This window comes from Lactuca virosa, chromosome 7 (assembly GCF_052849685.1).
Source record: "Lactuca virosa cultivar CGN04683 chromosome 7, Lactuca_virosa_CGN04683_v6, whole genome shotgun sequence".
NCBI classification, from domain to species: Eukaryota; Viridiplantae; Streptophyta; class Magnoliopsida; order Asterales; family Asteraceae; genus Lactuca; species Lactuca virosa.
Genome location: NC_136432.1, coordinates 143,007,904 through 143,031,485, shown reverse-complemented (window position 1 = coordinate 143,031,485; position 23,582 = coordinate 143,007,904). Strand labels below are relative to the sequence as shown.

General features: G+C 37.0%; 1 protein-coding gene across 1 annotated transcript; it reads left to right on the top strand.

Moving 5' to 3' along the window:
* The first annotated feature begins 21,729 nt into the window (after positions 1-21,729).
* On the top strand, positions 21,730-23,154 carry PPD1 (Photosystem II reaction center PsbP family protein). The gene is made up of 3 exons (XM_079058801.1): positions 21,730-21,993; positions 22,151-22,585; positions 22,752-23,154. Exons 1-3 carry the CDS (start codon positions 21,790-21,792, stop codon positions 22,971-22,973), a joined length of 861 nt encoding a protein of 286 aa, XP_078914927.1. The 5' UTR covers positions 21,730-21,789; the 3' UTR covers positions 22,974-23,154.
* The last annotated feature ends 428 nt before the right edge of the window (positions 23,155-23,582 follow it).

The following is a 23,582-nucleotide window of genomic DNA, read 5'->3' as shown; positions in this document are numbered from 1 at the left end:
GCTTTTTGTTCTTTCTGTGAATTTTTGAACGCGTGATTTCAAAAGGAAAGAAGATTTTCCTTTTATAAGTAAGCCCAAAATAATTTGAACTGTTTATCATTAAGAAGTAGATCACGTCATCCCTTGAAACGCGCACCAGTAGCCGTTATTGTAGCTATGTCAGATAAAGTTCCTTGAAACTAGGGCCAAGTTACCAAACGGTTACTTTGAGACTGTTCGTGAGTACTTGTGGATAAGATCAGAGCTTTCGGATTGGAGGCTGGGCTCTTTCGTTTTTAGGATTTGAAACAAAGTCATTTTCCAGACTTGTGAAATCATCAGCCTAAGTTGGTATTACTTAGAGCCTCAAGGATTTCGTGAGTGCAGTGATTCAATGGAAAAAGATAAGAAGCAATTTAAAAAAAATTTGGATCTGTGATGTCAAAAATGTTGAGACGAAAGTAGTTAAACCCCAGGCAAAGGTTGCTTCGTTAATTATCAAGAGAGATAACTAACAGCTGGTGCATTTTCCCGTGAATTACAATCGTATACTTTTAGAGAAGTATCGAAGGGCTTCTTTTTCAAGGCTTCAATGGGTGGCTTACGAATTTCGTTACTTATCAACCTAAACATAAGGTGAGTAATTGTAAACGAAATTACTTGTTTGACCAGTGTAGTCAGTGACAAGTGGCTTTGTAAAATTTGTGAAAGTGACTAAGGAAAAGAATTGATACTCACACTGAAATCACATTCAAGGAAAAATAGTTAAGCTGGATTTCGTTGGGAAACAAATGTCGTGGGTTTCGAACATTTGATCAAAACCACTCATATGAAAGAATGTGATTTGTAGTATACGAAACTTTGGTACAGAAACAAGTGTTTCGTAAGAATCTGGAACAAAGTTCCCCGTCAATTCCTTAATAAGTTCGGATATTTGGGTTTCACTTGCATCACGGTCTCATGATTTAAGATCATTAACACAGATTTTTGACATGTTTAAGTCACAATTGGTTTGATCAATGACCTCTTGAACATGTGTCTTTGTGTGTGAAATGTGTTAAGAAATTTTGTGATAAAAAAGATTGGTTAAGATTTGAATGTACCTCTGTTATATATGGACCAAACAGATAACTCTTAACTCATTTGAGAAGAGTAAGGTAGCTCATTGGACTAATGCGAATGTAAGCCTAATTGGGAAGAAACTTTCGTATGAAAATTTTCATTAAGGCTTTCGTAATACACATAGAGTCAGTTGAGGCTTGGGTCGACATGCAGCAGCATGCTTCTAGGGACATGTTAACTAGTACAAAGATTTAAGAGAATTCCCTTCCTATAGAAACATAAGCATGGCCCTTTGAAGAATTGTCGTGAAAATGTTCTTGAAGACCTAAAAAGTAACAAAGTAACCAAAAATCTTTTTGGATTTTCTATTTTTGAAAAAAAATATTTTTGTGATTTTGAATTTTTTGAGAAATAAAACATGCAACAAAAGAAAATCTTTTTGATATTTTTGATTTTTCAAAAATTAATGCAAAGAAGTAAAAATATTTTTGGTTTTTCAGTTTTTTTTTAATAAACAAATTCTAAACTAATGACAAGAAATGATAGTACCAAACATGCGAAAAAGTTTTAGTTTCAATATACGAAAACGAAGCGTGTCGAAGCCTCTTAACGCACAGTAACCTCAGAATGGTTAAGACAACAAGCCTCTGAATCGACACCTTTTTCACCAACATCATTTCGTTAATTTTGAGTATTTGATCTTGGTACTGAATTCGCATCTAACATTCCCAAACCTGCTAAAATTCTCACAAAAGATTTTTCATCAAGTGGTTTAGTGAAAATATCAGCAAGTTGATTAGTAGTTTTCACAAAATGAACTTCAATGTTACCATCTTCCACATGATCTTTTATAAAATGATAACGAAGAGCAATGTGTTTTGTTTTCGAATGTTGTACTGGATTATGACAAATGCGAATAGCACTTTATGAATCACAGTACAAAGGAATATTTTTCATATTAATTGCATAATCACGCAATTGGCTTTGAATCCAAATGATTTGAGAAGTGCAAGCAGCAGCAGAAATGTATTCAGCTTCAGCAGTAGAAATAGCTACACAAGTTTGTTTCTTAGACTGCCAACTCACCAACTTTCCATCTAGTAACTGACATCCTCCACTTGTGCTTTTCCTGTCGAGAGTACATCCACCAAGGTCTGAATCCGAAAAGGCTTGAATGAAAATTTCAGATTTCGAAGGATACCACAATCCTAACGAAACTGTTCCTTTGAGATAACGAAAAATATTCTTCACAGCTGTTAAATGTGGTTCTCTTGGATTTGCTAGATACCTTGCACAATTGCAAACAGAAAACATGATATCAGGTCTACTTGCAGTTAAATAAAGTAGAGAACCTATCATGCTTCGAAACAAAGTAAGATCAACAACAGGTGAATCTAACGAAGGTGTTAACTTCGTTCCTACTGCCATTGGCGCTCGTAGCTTCGTGCTATTAGTCATTCCAAACTTTTCAAGCAAATTCTTCATGTATTTTTCTTGGTTAATGAAAATTCCTTCTCTGCTTTGACGTATATTTAACCCAAGAAAATTGTTGATTTTACCCATCATGCTCATTTCGATTTTACTCTTCATCAAATTCTCAAATTCACTAGACAAAGCTAGGTCAGTAGAGCCAAAAATAATATCGTCAACATAAATTTGAACAAGCATTAGATGATCCCCAACTTTCTTACGAAATAATGTGGGATCAACTGATCCTTGTTTAAATTTTGACTGATTTAAGAAATTGGTAAGAGTTGCATACCATGCTCTTGGTGCTTGTTTTAACCCATACACAGCCTTATCTAAAATGTAAACATGATTAGGATATTCTTCATTAACGAAACCTAGTGGTTGTTCAACATACCGTCTCTTTGAGCTCTCCATTCAAGAATGCACATTAGACATCCATTTGATAAACATCAAAGTCTTTGTGTGCTGCATAGGCTAAAAATATTCGAACAGCCTCGAGTCTGGTGACAGGGGCAAAGGTTTCTTCATAGTCAATACCTTCTTATTGCGAATATCTGTGACAACTCGAAATTTCTATCTTATATCAATCCCGACATTCAATCAAAGTCAAACTTTCAATTGCTAAATTTTAGCAGTTTCGGAGTCAGTTTGAGAGTTCTAAAGCCTAGTACTGCAAGATATAACTGGAGAGGGGATACTTTAGGGTAAAGTATGCATCATTTAAGTTCCAAAACTCCAAGAGTTTGGAGTTTACGGCCCTAACATGGAGTTTACGGCCGTAAACTCCAGGATATAAAGGTGACACTTGTCATTTTTGTCATTTTCAACCATTTTCCAAGTCTACGAACCATTTCTCTCTCAAGTATCATCACTAGACCTTCAACTTAGTAAGTGTTTTCTTCCTTGATTTTTTAATAAAATTCATTATCTAGTGTATGTGTATGATTTCATCCGTGAAATCTCTTCATTTGATAGATAATCAAGTGTTCTTCAATAACACCAAGAACACCAAGAACACACACTAGTGTTATTGAGCCTTAAACACCCAATCAAGCTTCTAGATTGTAAGTACACTTATCCTAGCTTGTTATACACTTGAAATTAACTTGTTTACACCTAGAAAATACAATGAATCACAAGATCAAAGGTGTTTACGGCCAGGGAATGTTCTTGGGCCGTAAACCCTAAAAGATGGGGCAAAGTGAGCCCTAGTCCCTTCCTTAGCCTTGGATACTAGTCTAGATCACTTCCTTGAAGTGTTTAGGACCTTAAACATCAAAAAGACCATGAACACATAGATTTCACGGCCGTGAACCCATGAGGAATGGTCCATGGGCCGTAAACTCTATAAAGTGGTGCCAAGGTGCCACTAATGACTTCCTAAGGCTTAGACTTGAAGTAAGGATGCTTCTTTATAACTTAGAAGGCCTCAAAACACAAAATGGTATCAATTACCATGAGTTTACGGCCATATACTCATGGGGGAAATGACCATAGGCCGTAAACTCCTTAAGGAGTGGTCCTTAGGCCATAAACTCAAATACAATGCCCTACACCCCTTAGATACAACCCTAATGTACTCCTAGCACTCAAGTCAAGGTGTTATCCATGTTTTAGGGTGTCCTTACTTGATTAATTAGTTGTTAAATGACTAATTAGATACATATATGTGTCATTATATGTTAAATAGGATTTGTGTGTGCTCAAGTCCTCACTTGACACTTAGCATCCTTTACCGATCCTACGATCGCATCACTCATTTCAGGTGAGTTCATACCCCCTTAACCAACCTTTTAAATGCTTTTACATACTTTTAAATGATTTTATGGGGGGGGGATACAAGTTGAATATCATAGTTATTATATCAATCACATGTGATTTATAACTATCAAACATATGGAATTGCTATACTTTAAAATTGTTTTATCAAACAAACTACTTTTAAATTGTTTTATAAACTGACATCAAGTCATGATTATTTATTGTTTCAAACCCTTTAAATGTATTACAAAACCTCTTTTCAACTTATGTATTGTTAAAAACCATATCTATACACTTATGTAGTAAGTATATATATATATATATATATATATATATATATATATATATATATATATATATGTATTGATAAGATAGCTGTGACTTCAGTTCCAACACTTTTGTGTAGCAAAAGTGTATAAACATACATGGACATTTCAAACTACATTACTAGTAAACTATAATAGGTATAGTTTAGGAGATACTACTTGCTATTCCTAGTACAAAGGGAACATACAAGAGTCAGTTCATTCATGAGTCTATACAAAGATACTATTACATACTATATGAAGAGATACTATTACATACTATATGAAGAGATACTATTACATACTATATGAATAGATACTAATGCATACGGGATTAACCATTCCACACCCGGCTGTTAGCTACAGTGGGAAACTACACATCGACGGATGTCCTCGGTTGTACTGTTCGGCGAGTTACGACGCCGTGTTTATCCTAGACAAAAGGATACGATTTCAATGATTATATAATTTTCCCTTTTACTTTTATCTTGTGACACATTCACATAAACGATGAGTTAGACTATATTTTGATAATAATAGTTGTACATGGGGAAAAACCTTCATTCATACGGAGAAGCAAACCTCCAAAACTGTCGGGTCTTGGTAGAAGACTACATTTTATACTAGTACGAAATATGGGATTTTCTAGGGTTTTCATACTTATACGAACTTCAAACATTTACAAATCTTTTCCTTACAGTTTTACCAATCAAAGACACTAAAATTACTTATGAATTCACCAGCTTAAATGCTGATCTACGCTTTCAAAATAACTTGTATTCTCAGGTCATCAGTAGACAGGTACCGGTGACAGGTTTTGAGAAGACGGAGCACGGACAAGACTCGTCTTTTATTTTGATCATTCATTTTTGGTGTCTATTACATTACAAAGAACACACATGTATTAAAACTCTACTATTAATGCAATGGATGATGTTGTTGCTTGTTTACTACTTTGCATTGTTATGATACTTTACATGACGTCCTCCGCCCCAGAACGTTTCCGCCGTTTTTGGTTTTGGGGTGTGACAGATTGGTATCAGAGCATTGTTTATAGTGAATCGAGTATATCAACCCATAAAAGATATACTAACTATAAACACAATGGGATTAAAGTACTCTGACCAAGAGTTTATACTTTTAAATAATAAAATATTTAACTAAGTATACATACTTGCATTCATACTAAAATCAGTGTCACTAGGACAAAACAAAAGTATTACGATTGTTGAATATCACCAATAGGCTTGGGGATGTATGGCCAGTTCTGGGAGTGGCATAGCCTGATCAACTATGCTGGTCCATGAAGTGATTAGCATATGCCCATGAATGGTTGTGGTATGACAACAAGTCTAAAAACTTACCAACACTACTACAATGAGAACATTAGAACAAAACATAAAATTAAAATACTATAGGAGTATTTCGTGTTACTATAATTTTCTTAGTTAGTACGTCTCTTAAACTGATTCTTTTACCCCTACTTCTCACGTAGATAACATGGCTGGATTTCATATCCCTGGAGACCCATACTTCCCAAATCAGGGCAATGCAGGATGGCTAGATGGAGAGCCAGAAGATGACCATCCAATCCCTTTGGATGATCACCTCGCAGAAGGCTTTTCGGATGGTTTTGACTCCGAGCCAGAAGTCAACAACCTACCCCAATAGGGTCAAGCTCCAAATCTCAACCCCCGACCCACGTTTCAAGGTCCCACACCCTTGTGGGCAACAAACTTGAATCGTTGGAGTGATGAGCAGGGTCAACCATTACCCTTCAATGGAGACCGAAGCTTTTACAACCTCAGCAAAGGAGGCTCGGTTGACCGAGTCCTGCCCGTTATTGTCCGCAGGATTACTCGGAATGTCGAGCAAGGTCGGGCAACCATTGACCGAGTCATGGAAATTGACACCAATTCTGGTGTTAACACGGTCCGCATTCGCCAACTCGAAGAAGCTACGGAAAGGACTTAGAGATCCAATGAGATTCTGCAGCATCAACTAGCTGCTTCCCGAGCTAAAGTCATAGAACTTCGAGTTCGCCATAGGGCTCATGAGCGACACCTTCAAGAAGTGGTTCGTCAACTGACAGATCTGAGGGTTCGCCCGAGGAATTCCCATCGCCGTTAGAAGATGTTTAGTACATCCTTTCTTTTGACTCAAGGAATAACTTTCTTACCTGTGCTCTAAGTAGCACTTGTCTGTAAACTATTCCTACCTTTCAAGTACTTTATTAGACTTCTAAACTGTCAACATTTTCCCCTATGGTATGATGTAAGACCTATAGTTAAGTCATTTTCCTGAACTTATTTACATCTTATATACCAATAATTTCGGCAGTTATCTAACCTATTCAGAAATTCATGCTCTCATTTGATATCGAACTATGGTGACTTAGTTCACAAGACACTTTCAGTTTCTATACTATTGGATTCTTATCATTGTTTCTATCTTTTATACTTGAAGTTAAAAGATGCCTCCTCGCAGAAATCCAAGACGTAAGAATAATAACGAAACACCGATACCACCGCCACCACCTCCTCAGTTCGACACTGCTATGTTCCAAGCGGCTGTCACGGCGGCCGTAGCGGCTGCCATGTCACACATCAATACTCCTGTCCCTAGTGGATCGGGAATTGGTGCACCTCTTTCCAACCATGGCGAGAGTCATGGGCACTCTCGAGAGTGCACCTACAAGGATTTTATGAATGCCAAACCCCAGAATTTCAATGGAACTGGAGGGGTGATGATTTTAAGACAATGGATAGTAAAGACAGAAGCAGTCTTTGAAATCTGCGCTTGCCCAGAGAACAACAAGGTCAAGTTTGCTACTTGTACCTTTTCTGACAGGGCTTTAACTTGGTGGAATGGCCACGTTAAGTTGCTGACTCTAATTGTGGCAAATTTGATAAGCTGGGAGAACTTGAAAGCCATGCTGATGAGAGAGTAATGTCCTCGAGGGGAAATTGAAAAACTCGAGCAGGAACTCTAGGGTATTAAGATGGTTGATTCTGATGTATCAACCTATTCTAATAGATTCTGTGATCTGGCAATCCTTTTCCCGGATATGGTTGCTCCTGAGAGCAAGAAAATAAAGAGATTTATTTGGGGAATGTCGCCCCAGATTCAGTCAAGTGTGTTAGCTTCAAGGCCTGTTACTTTTGACAGTGCTAAAGAACTGGCACAATCTATTATCGATCACGGAAACTACCAGAACGCAACAATTTCTTCACCCGATCAACAAAAGGGAAACAACAACAACAGGAAGACAGGTTGGAACAAGAGGAAAGGAGGGCCTTCACAAGAATCCTCAAAGAAACAACAACTAGTTACAGTAAATGCTGCTATTTTACCTACTATTGTTCCTACTAACCCCTTCCCAGCAAAGCCTTATGTGGGTAACCTTCCGAAGTGCAACAAATTCAACTTCCACCACAACGGAACTTTCCGGGAAATGCAGTGCTCTAACTGCAACAGAAAGGGGCACACGGCCCGTTTCTGCAAGACTCCCGCAAAGCCGAGCACTCAAGTTCCTAATGCTGGTGTGGGCCAAGCTTGCTACTGTTGTGGCGAGGTGGGGCACTACAAAAGAAACTGCCCGAAGGCAGCGAATACCGGCAGAGTGGGACGAGTTTTGGCTATGGGCCACGAGGAAGTCGTAGCTGATCCTACAATAGTTACTGGTACGTTTCTCCTCGATAATTCATATGCATGCATACTATTTGATAGCGGAGCAGAGAGAAGCTTCGTAAGCCAGAAATTTGTTCATTTAATTAAACAAAAACCACGTACACTAGAGGAATCATTCACTGTAGAAATGGCAAACGGGAAAACGGAAAGTACTAACTGCATATAGGTAGGTTGTACTCTAACTCTAGATGGTCATTTTTTCCAAATAAACCTCATGCCGATCTCAATTAAAAGTTTCGGCGTCATAATCGGTATGGATTGGTTAAGTCGTCTTCGCGCCGACATCATGTGCTTTGAGAAAGCGGTTCGTCTTAACCTCCTTTTCAACGAAACCCTAGTTATCTACGGCGATAAATCTAGTACGAACCTTCACATCATTTTGAGTATTCAAGCTCAAAAGTGTTTGCGAAGGGAAAATCATGCATTCCTTGCACACATCGTCGATACGAGTCAAGAAGTGAAGGAAATTCAGAACATTCCATAAGTACGCGACTTTCCCGACATCTTTCCAGAAGATCTACCGGGATTACCACCGCAACGTCAAGTCGGGTTCAAAATCGACTTAGCGCCAGGGGCTACTCCAGTAGCCAAATCTCCTTATCGACTGGCACCAGTAGAGATGCAAGAGCTTTCCTGTCAGCTTAATGAACTTCTCAAGAAGGGATTCATTAGGCCAAGCTTCTCACCATGGGGAGCACCGGTCTTGTTCGTTAAGAAGAAAGACGGATTGTTTCGTATGTGCATCGACCACAGGGAACTCAACAAGCTTACCGTTAAAAATCGCTATCCTCTACCCCGCATTGACGACTTATTTGATCAACTTCAAGGAGCAAACTACTTCTCGAAGATAGATCTTCGATCCGGGTATCACCAGTTACGAGTGCTGGAGGAAGATGTCCCCAAGACATCCTTTCGAACCCGTTATGGACACTACGAGTTTGTAGTGATGCCTTTCGGATTAACCAATGCACCAGCTGTATTCATGGACCTGATGAATAGGGTGTGCCGTCCTTACTTGGATCAGTTCGTTATCGTCTTCATCGATGACATACTTATCTACTCCCGAAGTAAGGAGGAGCATAGTCAACACCTACGAAAGATTTTAGAAACATTACGATCAGAGAAGCTCTATGCGAAGTTCTCCAAGTGTGAGTTTTGGGTTCGAAGAGTTGAATTCTTGGGCCACGTCGTTAGCGAAAACGGAATACACATGGACCCTTCAAAATTAAGGCTATTGAGAACTAGTAAGCACCGAAGACACCTACAGAAATTCGACAATTTCTAGGTCTCGCTGGCTACTATCGCAGGTTCATACAAAACTTCTCTAGTATCGCGAAACCACTTACCACACTGACCCAGAAATGTGTGGCCTTTGACTGGGAATAGAAACAAGAGAAGGCGTTCCAAACGCTGAAACGAGCCTTATGCACCACACCAATACTATCCCTCCCAGAAGGAATAGAAGACTCTGTGGTCTATTGCGATGCATCCAACCAAGAGCTCGGATGTGTTCTGATGCAACGAGGCAAGGTCATCGCCTATGCCTCGAGACAGCTGAAGACACACGAGGTCAACTACACCACGCATGATCTTGAGTTAGGAGCAGTTGTATTTGCTCTAAAGATCTGGAGACACTATCTGTACGGTACGAAAAGCACTATCTTTACAGACCACAAAAGCCTCCAACACATCTTCGATCAGAAGGAGCTCAACATGAGACAACGACGGTGGGTCGAGCTACTCAATGACTACTAATGCGAAATTCGTTATCATCCCGGCAAGGCCAACGTAGTAGCTGACGCCCTAAGCCGAAAAGAATACTCTGGTCGTAGAGTCAAATCATTGACTATGACTATCCATTCACACTTGTCCACACAAATTAAGGAGGCTCAGCTCGACGCTTTGAAACCAGAAAATGTGGCAAGTGAATCCCTAAGAGGAATGGATAAGAACTTGGAAAGCAACGTTGACAGAGCGTTATATTTCATGGACCGAATCTAGACACCGAAACACGGTGGCTTCAGAGACGTGGTCATGACCGAGGCTCAGAACACTCGGTATTCCGTTCATCCGGGTTCAGATAAAATGTATCTGGATCTTAAAAATTTATACTGGTGGCCTAACATGAAAGCAGAGATTGCTACCTTCGTGAGTAAATGCCTTACTTGCGCAAAGGTAAAGGTCGAATACCAGAAACCATCAGGTTTACTTCAACAACCGGAGATACCAGAATGGAAATGGGAGTGGATTACTATGGACTTTATAACCAAGTTGCCCAAGACAACGGGTGGACTTGATACCATTTGGGTCATCGTCGACAGATTGACCAAATCCGCGCATTTCCTACCAATCAAAGAGACTGACAAAATGGAGAAACTAACAAGAACATACATTAGGGAGATTGTACGACTGCATGGTGTTCCTATATCCATTATCTTCGATAGAGATAGCAGATTCACTTCGAGGTTCTGGCAGTCGCTACAAAGTTCCCTAGGAACGAGGCTGGACATGAGTACAGCCTACCATCCACAGACCGAAGGGCAGAGTGAGAGGACTATCCAAACCTTGGAAGATATGCTGAGAGCCCGTGTGATCGATTTTAGGAAGGCATGGGATACTCATTTACCCCTTGTCAAATTTTCCTACAACAATAGTTACCACACGAGCATAAAGGCTGCTCCATTTGAAGCCCTCTATGGCCGAAAGTGCAGATCCCCTCTGTGCTGGGCCGAAGTGGGTGACACCCAGTTAGCTAGAGGACAAGTTCCTGACAGCAGTCTCACAGGTCCAGAAATCATACGGGAAACGACAGAGAAGATCGTTCAGATTCATGAATGATTGAAAGCCTCTAGAGACTGTTAGAAAAGCTACGCAGACAAGCGAAGGAAACCTTTGGAATTCCAGGTGGGAGACCGAGTCCTTTTGAAAGTCTCACCCTGGAAGGGCTTGATACGCTTCAGAAAGCGTGGAAAGCTAAATCAAATATACGTACGGCCTTTCGAGATTCTTGCTAGAATCGGCCTTGTAGCTTACAAACTCAATCTACCGCGTGAACTTAGTAACGTACATTCTACTTTCCACGTCTCAAACTTGAAAAAGTGTTTGTCTGATGAGACTCTTATAATCCCACTTGAGGAGATCGAGATCAATGAGAGCCTCAACTTCGTGGAAGAACCTGTAGAGATCATGGACCGAGAGATCATGCAAACGAAACAAATTCGTATCCCGATAGTGAAGGTTCGCTGGAACGCCAAGCGAGGACCTGAATTCACATGGGAATGCGAGGATCAAATGAAACTGAAATATCCTCATCTTTTCACTTAGTTATTTGTATCTACTTATTTGCTTAAACTCTAAATTCGGGACGAAATTCCCTCTAACGGGGGATGATGTGACAACTCGAAATTTCTATCTTATATCAATCCTGGATTCAATCAAAGTCAAACTTTCAATTGCTAAATTTTAGCAGTTTCGGAGTCAGTTTGAGTGTTCTAAAGCCTAGTACTGCAAGAGATAACTGGATAGGGGATGCTTTAGGGTAAAGTATGCATCATTTAAGTTCCAAAACTCCAAGAGTTTGGAGTTTACGGCCGTAAACTCCAGGGTATAAAGGTGACACTTGTCATTTTTGTCATTTTCAACCATTTTCCAAGTCTAGGAACCATTTCTCTCTCAAGTATCATCACTAGACCTTCAACTTAGTAAGTGTTTTATTCCTTGATTTGTTAATAGACTTCATTATCTAGTGTATGTGTATGATTTCATCCGTGAAATCTCTTCATTTGATAGATACTCAAGTGTTCTTCAAGAACACCAAGAACACACACTAGTGTTCTTGAGCCTTAAACACCCAATCAAGCTTCTAGATTGTAAGTACACTTATCCTAGCTTGTTATACACTTGAAATGAACTTGTTTACACCTAGAAAACACAATGAATCACAAGATCAAAGGTTTTTACGGCCAAGGAATGTTCTTGGGCCGTAAACCCTAAAAGATGGGGCAAAGTGAGCCCCAGTCCCTTCCTTAGCCTTGGATACTAGTCTAGATCACTTCCTTGAAGTGTTTAGGACCTTAAACATCAAAAAGACCATGAACACATAGATTTCACGGCCGTGAACCCATGACGAATGGTCCATGGGTCGTAAACTCTATAAAGTGGTGCCAAGGTGCCACTAATGACTTCCTAAGGCTTAGACTTGAAGTAAGGATGCTTCTTTATGACTTAGAAGGCCTCAAAACACAAAATGGTATCAATTACCATGAGTTTACGGTCGTAAACTCATGGGGGAAATGACCATAGGCCGTAAACTCCTTAAGGAGTGGTCCTTATGCCATAAACTCAAATACAATGCCCTATACCCTTTAGATACAACCCTAATGTACTCCTAGCACTGGAGTCAAGGTGTTATCCATGTTTTAGGGTGTCCTTACTTGATTAATTAGTTGTTAAAAGACTAATTGGATACATATATGTGTCATTATATGTTAAATAGGATCTATGTGTGCTCAAGTCCTCACTTGACACTTAGCATCCTTTACCGATCCTACGATCGCATCACTCATTTCAGGTGAGTTCATACCCCCTTAACCAACCTTTTAAATGCTTTTACATGCTTTTAAATGATTTTATGGGGGGGGGGGGGGGGAATACAAGTTGAATATCATAGTTATTATATCAATCACATGTGATTTATAACTATCAAACATATGGAATTGCTATACTTTCAAATTGTCTTATCAAACAAACTACTTTTAAATAATTTTATAAACTGACATCAAGTCATGATTATTTATTGTTTCAAACCCTTTAAATGTATTACAAAACCTCTTTTCAACTTATGTATTGTTAAAAACCATATCTATACACTTATGTAGTAAGTATATATATATATATATATATATATATATATATATATATATATATATATATATGTATTGATAAGATAGTTGTGACTTCAGTTCCAACACTTTTGTGTAGCAAGAGTGTATAAACATACATGGACATTTCAAACTACATTACTAATAAACTATAATATGTATAGTTTAGGAGATACTACTTGCTATTCCTAGTACAAAGGGAACATACAAGAGTCAGTTCATTCATGAGTCTATACAAAGATACTATTACATACTATATGAAGAGATACTATTACATACTATATGAAGAGATATTATTACATACTATATGAAGAGATACTATTACATACTATATGAATAGATACTAATACATACAGGATTGACCATTTCACACGCGGCTGTTAGCTATAGTGGGAAACTGCACATCGACGGATGTCCTCGGTTGTACTGTTCGGCGAGTTACCACGCTGTGTTTATCCTAGACAAAAGGATACAATTTCAATGATTATATAATTTTCCCTTTTACTTTTATCTTGTGACACATTCACATAAACGATGAGGTAGACTATATTTTGATAATAATAGTTGTACATGGGGAAAAACCTTCATTCATACGGAGAAGCAAACCTCCAAAACTGTCGGGTCTTGGTATAAGACTACATTTTATACTAGTAGGAAATATGGGATTTTCTAGGGTTTTCATACTTATACGAACTTTTTCATCAAACATTTACAAATATTTTCCTTACAGTTTTACCAATCAAAGACATAAAATTACTTATGAATTCACCAGCTTAAATGCTGATCTACGCTTTCAAAATAACTTGTATTCTCAGGTCATCAGTAGACAGGTACCGGTGACAGGTTTTGAGAAGACGGAGCACAAACAAGACTCGTCTTTTATTTTGATCATTCATTTTTGGTGTCTATTACATTACGAAGAACACACATGTATTAAAACTGTACTATTAATGCAATGGATGATGTTGTTGCTTGTTTACTACTTTGCATTGTTATGATACTTTACATGACGTCCTCCGCCCCAGAACGTTTCCGCCGTTCTTGGTTTTGGGGTGTGACCATATCCTTTAACTACAAGCCTAGCTTTGTTTCGAATAATATTGCCCTCTTTGTCGGTTTTATTTTTGAAAATCAATTTTAGCCCGACAATCGAAACATCATTAGGTTTTGGAACAAGTCTCCAAACCTTGTTTCGTTCGAATTCAGCAAGTTCAGATTGCATAGCAACAACCCAATCTAAGTGTTCCATAGCAACCTTAACTGTTTTTGGCTCTATTTTCGAAATAAAAACATTAAACCTGCAAAATTCTTGATTCGTATTGAGTACCTCATTTTTCGCACGAATTTGAGCTCTTGTTAAAATTCCATCTTGTGGATTTCCTATAACTTGCTCTTTTGGATGATTCTTCGTCCATTTCTCAAGTGATAGATATGATGGATCAAATTCCAATGGTGCATCTTCGTACGTTTCTTCATTTTCAGTACCTGCCACAGAAATATTATCATCAAATTCATGAAATTCATCATTTTGATCAAGATTAATTGCATTTGTATCATCATGCTCCCCCTCAACATGATTATAATTTTGATGCTCCCCCTCAAATTCATGATTCATACTACTCTTCTCCCCCTCGAAAGGATGCTCCCCCTCAACATTTAGAGGAGTATACGTATGCTCCCCTTCCATACGAGCATCTAGCATACTTTCGCCATTTTCAGTAGTATTCGAAGTGAGTGTTGAATCATCAGTATGTTTTGATGATTCGGGTGTTTGATTATCATCAGTGTAAACTTCTGCATCAATTGCCCTGTCTAGAACACCAAAAATTAGATCATAATCAAAATCAATTGAATTATCATTTTCAGTTTGATTGTTTGATTCAGCAAGAATTGGTTTTTGTTCAAACTTTCTTTCTACTTGTTTAACATAGTAATCATCAAAGGTAAGATTAAAAGTTGCTTCAACTTTGCGAGCTCGTTTGTTCAACACTCGATATGCAACAGAAGTATGAAAATATCCCAAAAATATGCCTTCATCAGCTTTAGCTTGAAACTTTGAAAGATTGTCTTTAAGATTCATGATGAAACATCTGCAACCAAAAACATGGAAAAATTTAACATTAGGTTTCCGATTATTTATTATTTCATAAGGAGCGATATTGAATCTTCTATGAATAAAAGAACGATTCTGAGTAAAACATGCTGTGGAAACGGCTTCAGCCCATAGATACTGATGAAGATTCGCATATGTCAACATTGTTCTCGCTGCCTCACACAATGATCTGTTTCTTCTTTCAACAACACCATTTTGTTGTGGTGTATATGGTGATGAGAAATTATGCGAAATTCATTTTTCAGTTAAGAACGAATCCATCATCTTATTCTTAAACTCATACCCATTATCACTCTTTATTCGACGAACATTCTTTTTCAGACTCGTCTCTATCTTTTTGATAAAATCAATCATTGTTTGAGCTACTTCAGATTTTAACCTGAGAAAAAATACCCATGTGAAACGTGAAAAATCATCAACTATAACCAAAATGTATCGTTTCTTGTTAATTGTTTCAACAGTCGAAGGTCCACAAAGGTCAATATGAAGAAGTTCCAATGGTTCAACAATTTTTGAGTCTATCACGATAGGATGTCCTTTCCGATGTTGTTTTCCTTGTTCGCAAGCTGCACAAAGAGTATTATTATCAAATTTTAACACAGGAAGACCACAAACTAAATCTTCTGTAACCAGCTTGTTTAGATTTTGAAAGTTTAAATGTGATAAACGTCTATGCCATAACCAACTGACATCACTTGAAGCTTTCAAAAATAGACAAACAGATGGTTTGCCCACTATTGGTTTAATATCCAGTGTGAACATTGATGGGTTTTGAGCATTCTAACACGCCTATGGTGTACATGCAACCCTAGAAACCTTGGATCTATGTTAGACTAAGATACATGCAAATAATTATTTTTCCAAGGTTCTTATCCTATCTAACATGGCATGGGGAACTTGAATCAAATAAAGCTAGTAGAATTACTTACCTTGTATTTGTAGTTGATTGCTTGGAGTTTTAAAGCCTAGCACCAATAGTGTGGATGCCTCAAATGGAAATCACAAATCACCACAAACTTGGAACTTTGAGAGAATAGTAATCACCTTTCTTGAAATCGGCCCTCTTGCTTTACTCACCACAACTAGTGTCATTTCAAGAACCAAAGCCTCCTTTATATAGTGTGGTGGATTAGGGTTACATCCATGTAAACCCTAATACCCATGTCTTTTCATTTCCATGAGATCCATGGGTTAAAGCTGTGATCACACCTAGACCTTGCCTTGCCAATAGGGTTTGAGTGACCTTGAACTTGTGGGTTAGGGAGAATAATTGGAGGAGATGGAGGAAGTGAAGTTCCAAGAGATTTGGGAGGATCATAGATGTCTGAACTAGACATCTTTTGGGAGATATTCAAGATAATTGATCTAAAGCCCCTAATATAACACCCAATATGAAATATTAAGGCTAGGACCCAACAAACTATTTTATAACTTGGAAGAGGGATGCCGTAATCCAAGCTATAAAATATTTGAAGGTAGGTGAATGACGATTCACCAATTTCCACCAAGATAAACGAAATGTATTATTAGGTTTTAATTGGTTTTGAAACTCCTAGATTCTTTTGAGATTCATTGAACTTTTCAATGGCATGTTTCAATCTCGAGTGTGCCCTTCAGGTTTTGTGACTGGGATGCCGAGGATCACAAAACAAGGTGTGAAGTAACCATGCAAATATACTTGGTACCCTTAATATTTACCCCTCAATCGATGTGTCGGTTAACCACACACGCTCCAACGATACTATGATAAACATTAAGTTACCCTTTGCCTACCTTGTTAAGTCCAGGTTAGTGTGTCGGTTAACCACACACGCTCCACTAACGGCTTAAACAAAGTGCAAAGTGTAATTTCATGGATTAGCACCTTATTCACATTTTCCTAAGTAACTAAGATTGGGAATTTATAAGTGTTTAGTTACTTAGTATTTATCATTATACTTATAATGAATGGGAGAATTATAGTCCTTGTCCTACCTGTTCGGCTAACGACCCTCCACCAGTCAAGGAAGCGGTGGGTGAGAGTGAACACCCATTAAACTGCCATTTTATAGGCAGTAACCTTATACCCCCTTATAGATCGGCTTCGTGAATGAGGTCTACTAATGGTAAGATGACTTGCTCTTATACATATAATATATTAAACTTTTAATATTATAATAGTATAAGGGTGTATTTTAGACATTTAAAATACTTGGTGGTTTAATCTATTAATTAAACTATACTCTTAATTTAATTAATCTTAAACCATGTCATTATGGAATTATTAATTCTCTTTTAATTAAACACTTTAATTATCTATTAATAAAGTCCATAAGAGTTAATTGAATTATTCAATAAAAACATCATAATTCCAATTATTAAATTCAAATTAAGTTATGAACCCAAGAGTTTTAGAATTCAATTCTTTTTTTTTTCATAAAAAACTTTTTCCAAATTTCAAAACTTGAGGGCAAGTTTTGTAACTCTTGAAAACTTTTAGATTCCATAACTTATGGAGTTTAATGTTTGTTTTATGATGAAACTTTTCATGTTCCATAACTTAAGAACAGGTTATGGAATTCTTTAAAACATTAAGACCAAGTTTTGTAACTCCATAAAAAAACTTTGAATCAATTTTTTTTAAAACCTTTTAATATCCATAACTTATGGAGGTTTCAAAAAACTCTTTAGATCAAACTTTTAAAAATAATAAAATAATCATATCATTTTATCTTTTACTAAATTTGACCTAATTCAACTCATATAGCAAATGATTCAAATTTTACTAATAATTAGTTTTTCACAAAAACAAGTAATTATCTTAAAATTTGACAAACGTCATGTTTTTTTTTTCAACTTTGAAAATAAAACATTTGCATCAATATAACAGAAAACAACTCATGGCTGTAATACCACTGTTAGGTTTTGAGGATTCTAACACTCCTATGGTGTACATGCAACCCTATAAACCTTAGATCTATGTTTTCTCTATTATACATGCAAATATTAACTATTCCAAGGTTTCATCCTAACTAGCATATTATGAAGCACCTATACTACAAAGTTCTAGTTGGATGACATACCTTTTGATGTAGCTTGATGTCTTCAAGCTTTAAGAGCTTAGCCCCAATAGTGTGGAATCCTCAAATGGAATCACAATTCTCCAAAACACCTTGGAAGAACTTGAGAGAATATGTATGCACACTAAAATTGGCCCACTCTTATTTTCACACACTAGTCCATTTCTTGTGCCAAAGGCCTCTTTATATAGTATGGAGGATTAGGGTTACATCCATGTAAACCCTAATACCCATGACCTTTCATTTCATAGGATCCATGGGTTAAAACTCCATGGACTATCCATGATAGCTTAGCCCAACCTAAATGAACTTGGCTCATTCTATATATATATATATATATATATATATATATATATATATATATATATATATATATATATATATATATATATATATATATATATAAGAGTCCATATTTAATTAGTTCCTTTTGATCACTTAATTAATTCTAAATTAATTCTTGATCAATACTAATTAAATAATATGATTCCTTATTAATATATTAGAACTTATAATATATTAATATAAATCATAAATATACTATTCTCAAAAGACTATCCATATAAATTGTGTCGGTGAAGTGCAACCCAAATGGACCATGCTGGGTCGGGTCAAGTACATACCAAATATAGTTATGGACTTAGACATTAATCCAACAGAAGGCACACATCCCATTATTTGTTAGATCATCGTTGTATATAACCCTGACGTATTCACTTGGTACTCACGGAGTTAACCGTAATAGTTCCTTTATATTTGATGAAAACATTCTTTAAGAAAACCCTTATTTCTTTTAGTAAAAATAGTAACCACAATAGTTCCTTCCATAATCACTTAGTTTATATAGGCTATATATAATCTAAGATCGAACGGATAGTTAATTGTGTGAATCTGCCCTAAGCCCACAACCAAACAAGGAACATGAAGTAAGGCGGAAAGCACACATCTAACTACCTATCGGGTATTAATTATATATAACCCTGATATATAAACTAAGGTATTATAGAATTAACCACCTAAGGTCCTTTAAGTTATATTGGTTTAATAAAATGGATTAAACCCTTTTTATGGTAAGTTTCTAGTTTTGTTTACTAAATATTCTACTTGAAAAGTATATTTTGTACTAGAAAACGGTGTATTGAATTAGTGTACTATGACCTGACCCATATCTGGTACTCCTTATTGTTACTTAGTGTATACGGAATATATACATAGCTAAGATCAAATAGGTAGTAGACTGGGTGAATCTGCTCTAAGCCCACAACCAAACAAGGAACAGGAAATGAAGCGGAAAGCACACATCCTACTATCTGCCGGACCCGATTAATATATATCCCTGATGTATGCACTAAGGAATCATAAAGTTAGCATTATAGGCCCCTTTCTAAGTGAATGTACTAAGACTCGACTGTACTGTTCGTCCTTTGTAATAACGAAAGTATTCAGTAATGTTTGTAAAAAGTGACTACTGGAGCACTAACTACCTTAAAACCAATTTGTTAATTAAGGTTAAAATGTGATGTGATTATAACCATACTGATATGACACGTGTTTTACCACGACGACCTAATGGCGCCGAAACTGATGTAATATTGTCACCCATAGACTTGCAAGTCCCACTGTAGCTAGCAGCAAGGTGTGGGGTGTCAATCCCGTATAGATCTATACACAAACTCATGCTCTCCCTCCAGGAGACTCTGGTTACAAAACGCAACCTAGCAAGTATATTGCTAAGTCGTGAAGTAGTGGCTCACATTAATGTTATAGTATTCTTGTATTAGTATTGTATGTTCTCTCTGTTTTAATGTATTGTGTGTTCTCTTTGTATAGTATATAGTATGTTCCTCCCTGTTTCTCATTATAGTATGTTTGAACTCCTAAACTATACCTATTATAGTTTACTAGTGTGTTTACTTGAACTGTTACTGACTTGATGAAAAGACTCATTTATCTACTGAGTTATGATTGTACTTTAAAAATGGAGTTTTATAAACAATAAAGTAACATAACTTAAAAAGAGCTTTTGAAACAATTTGATCACTTTATAAACATAAGCAATCCTTTGAAATGATGTTTATCACAAAACATTTACACAGTTATCATTGTGTTCAACTTATATTCCCCCCCCCCCCCCTAAATGCATTTAAAACAGTTTAAAAGATTGATTATAGGGGTATGAACTCACCTAATGTGGGTGATTTAATCGAATATGCACGTAAGGATGAGAAGTTTCACGAATGAAGTCCTGAGACACAAACGAGTCCTAAATGACATATAATGGCATATATTGGCATGAATATAGTGTTTAGAAGCAACTACATGCAAGGAAACACCCTTAGGGACTAGGAAACACTTGGACTAAGTGTTAGAATCACATGTGATTCATCAAAGGGGTGTGTACAGCCACAAATTGGAGTGTACGGTCATGGGTGTACGGCCATGGAGTGTATGGTCGTACACTCATGGTAAATTATGCACAAAAGGGTCTTTGAGCAATGGGAAAGCTAGTGGGTCTAATGCTCAACAGGAATATGAACTAAGTTGGCATTTTGGAGGCCCTTTTGCGGTGTTTTGAGGGGTGTACGGCCATGCAAGGGTGTACGGCCGTACACTCCTTTTGTTCTTGAGTTTTGGTCGATTCTAAGGTGTTTAACAAGAGTCCCTAACGTATTCTAAGCATAAGGAAATGATACTTACGTTTTGAGGCTTGAAGGGGGTTCACAGCCACCAAGAATAAGTGTGTGTTCTTGGTGAAATGGATGAAGATTTGAAGATCTACCCAAAAAGATGATTTGCATGGATGAAATCAAAGGGTGATTCATGATTAAGAAGGATAACAACTCAAAGATGGAAGAAACACTTACGTTTTTTATGATCTAGGATGAAGAACTCGATGATACTTGAGAGAGAATTCGATTTCTTGAGTGAGAAGTGTGAGGAATGAAGAGAAATGAAGGCATACTCTACATATGGGGGTGGGTGTACGGTCAGCATGGGTGTACGGCCGTACACTCCCTTGGATGGAGTGTTCGGCTCAATTTCAACGCGAAGAACTTTAGCAACTCAATCCTATACTCAATGCTTGAATGTACTGAGCTTTGAACCCTTAAACAGACTCTAAACAATGCTAAAAGATAGCAGAAATAGGTCTGACACTCAGTTGAATTGACTGGTTGGACTTACAAGGCAAAAAATTTCGGGTTGTCACATACTTAACAGAATTTGTTAATAAAGTTACTCATAAGGCTCATTTGTGTGCAAGGTTTGTTCCGTAGGTATCATCTAAGAGAAAAAAGTTTCGTAAGGACTACTTTAGAGAGAGCAAAAAAAAAAAAAAACTTAATGACCTAATTTGTTCTTATAAAAACGATGTGGCTTGATGTTTGAAAAGTAAGTGGGCATTTCATTGATAAAACCCCGGTATATATACACACCCTCGCTGGTTTCTTATCTCTACAAAATCCAGTCGGATGGCTGTAACCATGGTAGACCATCTCGGTTTCAGACCCCTTTCCACTCCTACTGCCACCGTCCTCCGCTCAATTCCCCCTCATTTCCTCTCTTCCGCCGCCCACACCGCCCTGCTGATGCTGCCGACACGTGTCGCTCCATTTGCTATGGTTTCCAATTCCAATTCCGCCTCCTGCTCTTCTCTTTCTTGCAACCTGCAATCCGTAAGTCTCTCTAATACTTTATCTATCCCATCAACAACCCTACTTCAATTCCAAATTCCAACGCCATGATTATCAATACGAATCGATTTGACTTCAATTATGATGGTATAAAAAATGCATTCGACCTTCATTATCTGCTCTTCTAATATATAATCAGACTAAAGCTTTTGTAGTTCCAAGGAGGAGTTTGATGAGCACCTTGATCCTTTCCAGTTGCCTATTCTCACAAACTGAGAGCAATTTCGCATTTGCTCAACCAACTATAGGATTCAAGGAATATATAGATTCGTTTGATGGGTACTCATTCGATTATCCTAAAAACTGGATTCAAGTTCGAGGTGCAAATGCTGACATATTCTTCAGAGACCCTTATGTTCTTGACGAAAACCTCTCTGTTGAAGTATCCTCACCTTCATCATCGAAATACAAGAGTGTAGAAGATTTGGGTCCACCTGAAGAAGCAGGAAAGGCTGTTCTTAGACAGTATTTGACAGAATTCATGTCTACTAGGCTTGGGGTGAAGCGCGAATCAAGTATTCTCTCTACTTCTTCTACAGTTGCTGATGATGGGAAGATGTATTACCAAATTGAGGTTAGATTCTTCCAAAATCTAAGTCCAATGAATTATAGCATCCTATACTTTAGTTTCTTTGAAATATCTACCATTTTACTTTCATTGATTTATTTACACGATGTTATCATAAACAAATCAAAAATGTTGAATTCAGCTCTTTGATTTTGGGTATTATTCTGTTTAGGTAAACATAAAGTCGTTTGCTAGCAATAATGAGTTGGCTGTTATGCCAGAAGATAGAGTGGTGCGTATGGAATGGAATAGGAGATATCTTTCGGTTCTTGGAGTTGAAAACAATCAATTATATGAATTGAGACTACAAGTGCCTGAAAATGTATTTGTAGAAGAAGAGAATGATCTTCGTAAAGTTATGGCCTCTTTTAGGGTTAACAAGTTAAGTGCTTGATCATGATTTTGATGTTTCATTTGTTATTTTGTAAACTTGACTTTGTTTTTTGCAAACATGGTATATGTTCACCAATTGATATGCTATGTTGAGTTTTTGTAATTGTTAAGACATATGTTCTAATAATGAGCACAAGTAAGGTATAGGATTTAAGTTTTGTATATCACTTTCTATTTTTTTCCCTTGTGCTTTTGTAATTGTTAGACATTGCATTGCATTGCATAAGTGTCTGGTTTTCTCGTTAAGGGCTCGTTCAACAACGGGTTTTCGCAACTTTTGGGAGCTTTTAGCTGTTAGTTTCTTTAAAAAAAACTTGAGTAAAAGAAAAAACTCTTATGTATTATAACAAATTTACTAAGTTACCCTTAAAAATATAACCGTTGTATTTCTACTTTTGTTCAAAATCAGAACTAACAAATTTACTAAATTACCCTTCAAAATATAATCGTTGTATTTCTAATGTTGTTCAAAATCAGAACTCGCTATTATAGTTTTAAAAATTGGATTGATGTTATATTATTATCAATATTTTTTTTTTAATTTAACATACTATGCATGTACTTTATGGTCTTTTTTTAGTTTTTTGGTCCTAATTTCATTTGGATGCGG

Coding starts and splice junctions, on each gene's coding strand:
- PPD1 (XM_079058801.1), top strand. CDS start 21,790: ATGGCTGTAACCATGGTAGACCATCTCGGTTTCAGACCCCTTTCCACT. Junction 21,994..22,150: donor TTTCTTGCAACCTGCAATCC/GTAAGTCTCTCT, acceptor ATATATAATCAG/ACTAAAGCTTTTGTAGTTCC. Junction 22,586..22,751: donor AGATGTATTACCAAATTGAG/GTTAGATTCTTC, acceptor TATTCTGTTTAG/GTAAACATAAAGTCGTTTGC.